This window comes from Centruroides sculpturatus, unplaced genomic scaffold (assembly GCF_000671375.1).
Source record: "Centruroides sculpturatus isolate CEXI.00-Female unplaced genomic scaffold, Cexi_2.0 scaffold200, whole genome shotgun sequence".
NCBI classification, from domain to species: Eukaryota; Metazoa; Arthropoda; class Arachnida; order Scorpiones; family Buthidae; genus Centruroides; species Centruroides sculpturatus.
In genome coordinates this window covers 150,413-160,780 of record NW_019384495.1, presented here as the reverse complement: position 1 = coordinate 160,780, position 10,368 = coordinate 150,413, and the positions used below count along the sequence as shown (strand labels likewise).

At 32.5% G+C, this 10,368-nt stretch overlaps 1 protein-coding gene across 6 annotated transcripts; it reads right to left on the bottom strand.

The window, feature by feature from the left end:
* Positions 1–309: 309 nt before the first annotated feature.
* Positions 310–6,085, bottom strand: LOC111621889 (gastrula zinc finger protein XlCGF8.2DB-like). 6 transcript variants are annotated; one of them, XR_002756148.1, is made up of 4 exons: positions 5,829–5,893; positions 5,688–5,764; positions 5,530–5,626; positions 310–1,260 (listed from the first exon to the last, which is right to left on the bottom strand). XR_002756148.1 is itself a non-coding variant. In XM_023364144.1 (3 exons), exons 2-3 carry the CDS (start codon positions 5,911–5,913, stop codon positions 353–355), a joined length of 456 nt encoding a protein of 151 aa, XP_023219912.1. In that variant the 5' UTR covers positions 6,033–6,085; the 3' UTR covers positions 310–352. The 6 variants fall into 6 exon arrangements, 1 of the variants encoding a protein (XP_023219912.1); XR_002756145.1 differs by having other exon boundaries at positions 310–723; positions 931–1,260; positions 5,530–5,903; XR_002756147.1 differs by having other exon boundaries at positions 5,688–5,903.
* Positions 6,086–10,368: the final 4,283 nt, after the last annotated feature.

Here is a 10,368-nt window from a genome sequence, read left to right as displayed (position 1 = left end):
GTATGGGAAAAAATGATTCACCTTACGACATTTTCATGATACGATCTCAGTTTCGGAACGGATTAATTTCGTATCCTGAGGTACCACTGTATTTATTTAAATTTCCATTTATTAAAGATAATTTTACAAAACATTTTGTAAAATTATTTTTACAAAAATATTAAATATTCACATCCACAAAAAGAAACGTTTTAAATACAATTCAAAAATTACAATGAAAATTCAACTTCAAAATTTATTGTTTTTATGTTTAATATGCGGGTTTACATTTTATTGAATATATTTTCAAAGAAATCTAACAACGCGATCATTTTCATACATTTTTATTTTTCAATTTCCTTCATAGAAAGTATCATTTATAATTCTTATGACGTTTAATAATATGATATTTTAAACTAGCTTGAACACGAAACTTTTTTGAGCAATAATTACACGAGAATGGCTTTTCTCCGGTGTGAAGACGAAGATGTCCAATCAGAGTTTCTTTTCGCGTAAAACTCCGTTTACAATAATCACAGGTAAAGGGTTTCTCTCCGGTATGAATCTTGACGTGTTTACTCAAATTGCTGGAATAGTTGAACTGACGATTACAGAATTGGCAAGACAGGAGCCCTTCACCAGTGTGAAACATTCGATGATATCTTAATCCTTTCTTCGAAACGAATTCTTTCTGGCAAATGCCACATCGATACTTCCAATTTATTGTTTCATTACCAGAGAAATCTGTAAAATATAAATAAAAATATCGAAACTCACGATGTATTATTTCAATCAAATATATAAAAATGTAAACTCGAGTGCACTATTTTATAAAGTATTGTTAAAACTTGTGTTTGCAGATAGAAAATAATTTGCATTTTTCTCACAAGTTTTCCTTAAACTAAACTTAACGGGATACAACCTATCGCGATTGCGTCACTACACACATACCAACTACTTTCCGGCGCTTACAATTATTACCAACGATCACAAATTATATAATTTATACATAGAAATATATTTTTCTGGAAACAATTTATACGAAGAATATTATTCAAAAATTATTGGAAAAAAATCTTAAAGTATCTTCATTCGATTTCCACTTTTCCTTTATTTGCAAAAAATGTTTTTTTCTGTATCGTTTTCTCGTATCATTTCTAGCCATTACTCTAATCTTCCGTGAACAGAAGCCGTACGAAATAATTCTTCGAATTGTCTTGCATTTTACAGGAAACAATTCGTCAGTTATTACACGGGTGTTTCTATTGGTCGGCTGTCGATCTGAAATAAAAAGGTTCTCTATGTCATAACATATGAGAAAAACGTAAATTATTTGTTTCTAAATAAAATTAGATAATTTAAAATTACAGCTTCAGCCTGCAATTCTGTAAGTAGGAACGAATTCCAGTCAATTTTAACAAAGAATACCATAAATTTGAAATAAATCGATAAAGTGACATTAAATACAACCTTCAAAGTAATTTATCGGCGACGTTTAGAAACAAGTAGATCGAGTGTTAATGTGTTTTAAAAAGAAGCTACTTCCCTTTCAGTTAAACGTTTTACCTCTTTCATTTCGGAATTAAAAGTTATATAAGCAAATGTTTCTTGTAAAATATGTATTTAAATATACCTTATGAGAAGAAGTAAAAATCTACTTACGTTTTCTTTAGACGAAGATAGAATTTTACTTACGGAGTCCCTATGGAGGCACTTTTGGACAGCACGAGTCTTACAGTAGTTATAGTGGAGATAGAAATCGTCTAAAATTATATCATCACGTATTATGGTTTCTATATTAGGTTTAAGCCACTATATATTTTAGGTAGCGTGTTATAGCCCCCAGAATTAAGTCGCGCCGTTAACACTATGGCGTTTAATTATTTAGTCGACGTGGCTATTCCAGCTTCGAGTAGCCCACTTCACTGTTCATGGAGTAGTTGATGTTATATAATTTTAAAATGTGTGGGGGCAAGCCCAAGCGCGCGACTGGATGCGGAACTCGCTATCGCTAACCTGGATGCCGTAGAATATGAAGAATAGGCAGTGTACTGACACACGTTAAAAACTGACCTTTGGAAGCGAATATCTCGCGAAGGGTCACACGTAGATGTATGGTTGCTTTGACTTTTTTGCTCGCACAAGGGGGTCTACAGTTCGGAAAATCGAAAAACTGACATTTGAGTGCCTTCGGCCCCAAGAAGTCTGAACATTGTAAGAGGAAGCTTGTCGACAAGAGTGTTACAAAACGAAAAAATACCTACAAAGTAAGTTGAATTTACGAAAAAATCGGCCAAACTATGTTCCTTACTGAAGAAGACGAAGAAAAGAAATTAGAAATATGTCAACGGCGAGTGAAATTTGTCTTACTTTGTGAGATTACAACGGTACAGGGTCAATACCCTACCTGCCTCCGACACGTCCAGTTGATAAAACTCGCAAACTTTGTCTTTTGGATGGCTTTTTATCGAGGGGCGAGATGAGAAAGTAGGCAGGTGTCCGTGGTTCGAAATGACAAGAGACAGGTTTAAGAAACACTAAAATGAAGGTTTACTATACGGCTAACACTAAAATACAGGAGGCAACACAGACTTAAATGCATATATCTCTCACATTTTTTCCCCTCTTCAACAGGAGCGAGAAGCAAAAACGAAAACCCGCTATGACTCATCTGATATAGAAAATCCCGTCAGTCTTCAAAGTGATCTTTCGACAGAAATTTTAAAATGCATCGAGAATGTAAAATTCCAATCAACATTTCAATCGGATCACGTTCCGAACAGTCAACTCTGGAATTCATCGAGGGGAAGGGATAGGACTTGAGATCAGCGAACATACCTAAAAGCCAGGGGCGGACTGGCCATGTGGAAAATTCCACATGGGCCGTATAGAATTTGGGCCGTTTTTTCTAAATATGTACAGTACTGTACATAACGTACCGTTTGGTTAAGTTTAATTTTAAAAAATTCATTTATTTTTTTGTTAAGTAAGGTAAATTTCAATTTTTAGGTATAATATAAGTATATGTGTAGGCCTGTATCATTTTACCCGGCCCTACCCGTATCCGAAGTTAAATTAGTTCGGCCGATCTAAGTCAAACACTACATTAGCTCGTTTCGGCCCAAACAGAAAGCATCCTAGGAGAAAAATAATCAAAACTACCTTATAAACAGAGAAAATTGGTCATTTGTTTACATTGCTAGAAACTGTTCACCACTCCTATTAATCTTAATTAATGCTAAAGTATAGAAATGCACGTTATTAGTTTTGTACCTAGCCACCAAAGCGATGATTGTAGTCATAACAAATTTAATGGCCACTTATATTATTTCCTTTATTTTAGGCAAGTAAAATATGTTATTCAATAATAATTTCTCTGTATTCCAAACGATTTAATTAAAAATAATCTATTTTGTAATGTGAGGCCGGGACCCCACCCCCTCCAATGGAAAACTGGTTGTCGAGCTAAAGCTAATAAATCGACGATTTATTTCGTAAACAGGAACGAGTGTAAGACGATTTAATTGTCGCATTTCCGGACCAAATTCACACGTCCTCGATCTACATCAGGGAAGGTGGGAGAGAAAGCAACCGGGGAGAGTTCGACTGTCATCTTACAGCGAGTTCAAAGCACATTAGACCAAAATTTAAGGGACCATCACTAAATATTCCTGAAAACTCATTTCAAAAATTAAGCAGTATTTTAATACAGTTTAATCCAGAATTTTTTTTTATCAATTAAAAGATTAGTTATCTTTTCCCGTGTTTGCGTTACAAACTGATTATATTTTCTACTTAGAAGAAGACTAAATCAAGTATAAATGATGTAAGAGACTTCTAAGAGATTTTGAAATCAGAAAATTGACAGAAAAATTTCAAATTAGCAATTTCAATTTTATTTTCAGAAAACTAGAGCTATGAAAATTCGATAGGTCAAAAATTACGACTATTTTTCAATCACTACGGTTTAAGCTACTCATTTTATTATTTCAGAATTGCAACATTTTAAATCGTCAAGGAATATTTTAAAGAAAAATGTCAATGAAACTTTCATGAAATTAAACGTAAATGAACATTCTACTGATAAAAAACTAGAAACTAATAAAGATGCGATTTTATCCTCTTACTGCATTGCTTGCAAAAATTGCTCTATTTGTTGCTATAATTTATTATTCAGATATAACATTTTAAGTGGCGCTTATTCTATACTTGGTCAAGCATACAAATAGCTGCTATCCATGTCTGTAACACAAGTGTCCGGTGAACAAAGCTTTTCTATGTTAAAATTAATTAAAAGCAGGCTAAGATACTTATAAGTATCTCGCAAGAAAATCTAGAAGCCTTCGTGTTAATGTCAGTAGAGAAGGATTTTTTAAACGAAATACATTCTGATGATGTCATTAATATTATTGCTCAACAAAGCAAACTTTTAAATAAAAAATTAATATTGTAGAATATAGACTTGTGCTTATTGTAATTTTTGTCAATGTTGTATTTTGAATATATTTAAATATAAATAGAAAAAAATACATTTTTTTTATTTGTGGGCTGGGCTGGTAATAAATTTTCCACACAAAAATTTTAGGGCCAGTCCGCCCCTGCTAAAAGCCCTGTAAAAATCCGCCGGCTCACAATTTGAATCCGGTGTATTTAGTTTCTGCGCCATCTTGTTTGTGAACCGAACACAAGATGGCAACCGAAAGTACACCATAAAAGCTCCGTAAGTAAAATTCTATCTTATATTCTATTTGTAAAATGATATGAGAAATTTCGTCTTTTGCTTGAGAAGTTATCCTCCTTCTTCCTCTCGTTCTCCAATATGATCCCGGACAAGATTTTCTTTCGTGTGAGGGCGAAACATTGCAGCCCTGCACACGAAAAAAAAAACCGAAAAGATGTTCTGCAAACTAAAATTCATCGATTAAAACAAGTAAAACTGTTAGAAGAGAGATCACTCCAGTGGCGTAGCGTAGTGTGGGCGGCAGGGGCGGCACTTTTTAGGGTACGGCAAAATTTTACAATAAGTAATAATAACAATATCTTGTAAAAATTTGAACCACTCTAATCTATATTTGCGTCGCGCCTACGATAGTGCTATCGTACGAACAGTCCGGGAATCGACTCACCGTCCGGGTGAACTCGAATTTCATCAAAGGATATCCTGCGCAACTGTTGGCCTTGTGTTTTTTTTTGCTTGTACGATTCATTCGTATTCATGTACATCTCCAATATCGAATACAGCTATTTTACACAGGTCGCTGCACTAGCACGGAATTCTTCATTGCTTCTTCTGTGACAAAACTGAATTTTAGTCTTTTAGATTGAGATACCTAAATAAGGGGTGACGAAATTTTCCTCTATCCCGGGCGGCTGACACCCACGGTACGAAACTGGTTCACTCTTTTGTCTCCAGTTCAATGCTCTTTACATTTTGTCAGAACGAAAAAAAAAAAAAAAACATGTCTTCTCTTTTCTATTATAATGTATAAATATGTCAAAATAATATCTATTAGGATAAGATTAAATTAAAATTTCTAGATGATACATTACCATTCACGGACGTTAATTACTCCATTGCGCTGATCATCGGCGATAGATTGTGGTCTCCAACAGACAGAAAAGTACAACCTTCCATATCGACTTTTCTCTGTAACCAAAGGAGAACGGAAGTACGTCACTAGTAATGAGCTAAGAGTTAAGTACTATACTTATTCATCGTCCATTTTCTCTTCCTTTTTTCCATTCGATCGAAGTAAGGATCAACACGTTTCCTCTCGTTCCTTCCCTGAAAAATTTTGCTTTCGAGAAAACAACTTTAAATCTATTGAATAGTTGCGATGAAAACATACTTTGCCCTTTGTGTACTTCTACGCTGCACTCGTTAAACTTCGATGCAACAACCGTGAATTTAAAAATTAGAATAAGTGTTGCCATCTAATATTTAAATTTCGAAAAGATATAAATTTTTATTTGACGAAATTTATAAAAGTAAAAATAATGAAAAGATCTGTCATCGCAATATTATTAATTGATTAAATAAATATTATAAATACTTTTAAAAGTGTTATAAATAAATGATTTTGAACTCAAAATCCGTAAACGATCAAACGAATGGCCGAAGATGAAATATGAATTGACCGAGAAGAACAATCTACATTTGAATCTGTTCTGCATTTATATAATTTATTAATTACGAATTATTCCATCCATCCGTCTGCAATTCTAAAGCGGGCAGGTCGATATGATTGGACCTGCTCAGGATGTTACGCAGCCCGCGCTTTGCTACGTTCAGTTTTATTTAAGGATACACTGGTAAACATTTATTATTCTACTCTTATATGGTTTTAACTTCCCAGCATTTTGCCTCGGCTTCAATTAAGTGGCATTCTCGAATGGGATCTCGAGATGGAGGGTGTTGTCCAAACACTCGCCTTTTTTTTCGGGAATGGGACACGAAGCGTCGTCGTACGGGACGTTGGCGGAATTTTTGTGTGGCTACCGATCTAGCAGGTTTATAAGTTTCTGTAATTCTTCTTTCAATTCATTACTGAAGAAATCCAAATCACGAGATTGCAAATTTTTCCATGCTCTGCAATATTGAAATTCTGCGTATTGAGACGAGTCCGATGGGGATATCACTTCCGTTTTACACCGTTTAATGAAAGGTTTTTCTGTACCCGACTTGATAAATTCGTTGTGTTACGTCTGCACGGTAAGTTCTTTCATTTAAAAAACGATAAAATTATTATAAACACCGATCATATTACCACACATTCGGGTATTAAATAATCTTAAACCGAATGCAATTTCTCGAATGTCAAAGATATCGGACCTCCCGTTTCAGAAATCGAACAATTCATAATTAATAAATTACAAAAATGGAAAAAGGATTTAAACGTGGATTTTCCGGTCACTTAGTTTACATTTTACCACTGTTTGTGACTATTGGGTTCAAAATAATTATTTATTATGGTTTCGACAGAACTCATTTTTAACATTATTTCAATGAAAGATTATTTTTGAATTTCAGACCCATAAATTTTGAAAAAAGAAAAAGAAATTAAAAATTTTTNATAATATATTTAAAATGTATATGACCAAAATAAAGAAAAGAACAAGCGAAATAGAAATACAAAAACAAGAAGAAGCAATTAAAATGTTTATTTTAAATAATTACCCAAAATGTATAATAAAAAATTGGTTAGAAAAATTAGAAATGACAAACAACCAATTAAAGTGAATAAAGACAATGAATTTATTAAAGTAAGATATGTTTCAAACTTATTTGAAAGAATTATAAAAGTAATTAAAAATAGAATCATCTTAATACCGGAAAAAATAAATTTAACTAAAAACCAATTATGTTAGAGAAAAGAAAAAAAATATGATATAACAGAGGAAAAAGGAATAGTATATTCATTTGATTGTAATTGTAACCCTAAGANAAAACAAGAAGAAGAAGAAGTAATTAAAATGTTTATTTTAAATAATTACCCAAAATGTGTAATAAAAAATGGTTAGAAAAATTAGATAATGACAAACAACCAAAATCAATAGATAAAGAGAAAAATTTTATTAAATTAACATATGTTCCAAAATTATTTGAAAGAATTAAAAAAGTAATTAAAAATAGAATCAACTTAATACCGGAAAAAATAAATTCAACTAAAAAACAATTATGTTACAGAAAAGAAGAAAAATATTATATAACAGAGGAAAAAGGAATAGTATATTCATTTGATTGTAATTGTAATCCAAGGAAAACATATATAGGAGAAACTAAAAGAAAATTAAAAATTAGATTAAGTGAACATATCAGAGCAATCAAAGGAAAATATGCAAATTCGGCAGTATCGGAACATTGTAATTCGAAAGGTTGTACAATAGATATAAATACGGTAAAAATTAGAAAAAAAAATAATTATAAAAGACAACTGTACGGGCATTTAAATATAATTAGGCAAACTAATAAAATGAATAATAACAGCGGTAGAGAGATTCACCAATCATGGTTAAGTATTACAAAAAGGAGGGAGGAGGAAGTGTAAAAGATGAAACAGGAAGGTATTGAAAACAAAATTAAGTAGATACGAACGAATTAAAAAAAGTAAGTGAATTGAAATAATAATTCAGATAATAATTACATTTATTGTTTTAAACTGATTTTAAAGTTAAAAATTAGGATATGTAAAATCGTATGGTTGTTGTTGATCGTAAGTGTAAGTGGAAATATAACGAAGATCGAAAAAACGAAAGTTGTAAGAGTTTTAAATATTTATTGTCGAGAAATGTCTGTGTTTTTAGTTGATTGTACTGTAAAATATTTTTATTATTGTTAATTATAGAAAGTGTCGTTTAATGGCCTGCTCAGGAGGGAGGAACAAGTCCGAAACACATGTTTGAGGTGTATGTGTTCAGGTGAACTAAAAAAAAAAAACATTATTTTTGAACTGTAAGACTAAGTATCTGCATCCATAATTCCGGTATAATAAGTCCTGTTAATATATAGAATGTAGTAGTATACAAAATATATTATAAATAGTGACGCTTATAATCCTTATAAAATAAGAAACTAATCGCACGGCTTCCTTTAGAATATTGTTGTAAATTGCGAAAGATCCTAACTGGTTTTTTTTTTAAATTTGGCACGATAGGAATATCCCACTCCGGATCAGCTATATGGACCAGAAAAATTTGAGCGGTTTATCTCTGTAACTCGTCACGAAGCTTCTTGCGAATAAGAGAGGAACGTGTTTGGGTACGAATAATGCTAGTAAATAATTCAAAGTATACTTAACACTATTCAAGTGCACTTAACACTATTTTTTCAATACATATGGTATTATTTCATAATGGTGTCAAATGGATTTTATTTGATGTGGTAGATTTCAGAGAGTGGAATCTTTAAAGTCGCTTGTAGTTTTGGGTTTTCAATTCTTAATTCGTGTAATTTTATATTTTGTTAATACTCGAAAAGTGAAATTTATCGAATTCGACTTGCAAGATTTGGCAGTTTACAAACACTACTAAACTGTCGGTCATAAATCGCAGATACATTAGGCTCGGCCATTAAACACGTCATTCATTTTCTATAAGTTTTACGTCTTCAGAATGGAGACATATTGAGCAGTATCTTTTGCAGCGTTATCGCCTTTGTATTTGCATGAATGTCGGGCTCAAATAGAATGTTTGTTGCTTTCAGCGCCAAGAGCTCAATAGTGGTAATATTTGATACTACTTTTTAAAGAATTGTTTTTAGCTCTACTAAATCTCGCATTAAAGTAAACATGGTTGCATTTAAAACCCTAAAGATTTGTCAAGATGGCGTTGGATAATAATACTTTATTCCTTTAGTATTAATGTAAGTTTAAGATATTATTATCGATATTTCGAATTTCTTTACAATATATTGAATATCGTTTTGCAGATGGCCTACATTTGGAAGACTCGCCATAATTGCATCAATGTTAACAGGGATTATCATGTATATAGCTGATGTAGTTTCGAACAGATATTACATNAATTTAATATCTAACATTAACACGCCAATAGAGTCTGGACACGAATATGAGTGTTGCAATTAATGACGTCATTTTAATAATTCAAAAAATTCTCCATGAAATTTACTTACAGAATCAAAACTTCATACGGAGACTATAATATTGCCGAGGCTCGCTCTTCTCACCGTGCCATTCATGGGTTAGAGGTTAGCGGCTTCGCCTATCGAGCGAAGTTTTCCGGTTTAAATCTCATCGATGCAGGTTCTATTTTTTTTTTTTTTTTGTGGGTACGTTCTTTCAGTCTGAGACCATATGTAAATACTAACAAATTACCATGTTTCTACCATGCCTCTGTAGGATATAACAGCCAGCTCTCAAGCTTCGAGGGGGGTCTTGTCTTGTACTGCAAGCTCCAGGAGTTGTACATTGCTTTAGTTAATAAATACCTTTGTGTTCCTAACGACTGATTGTGACAATCCATATAGTCAAATGGCTCCTACCAGTGGCTAATTCGTTGAAAGAGTTGTACGATATTTTTGTGTAATATTTCTCCAGAGATTGGTCTTCCGTAAAGCGCATGGGCCAATGTCTATAATCTGACTGCTTTACACCATTCAAATATTATCGCCGTGGAAACTGTTCCGTATTCGAAAATACGGCATTTTCATTGAGAATACGCTACACGAATTGATATTTAAATATACAAGAGCAATCTACTTTTTCATGCCTTCATATATTTTCAATAAAATACATAATGCGGTCATAATAAAATATTAATTTTAAGCAATTGAAAGTACTATAAGTTAAGATATGAAAATAAATTTTGTAGTATATTCAGGATTAATGTATGTGTTTCATCGCCTTACATTTCTGACGCTGTTATTTTTTT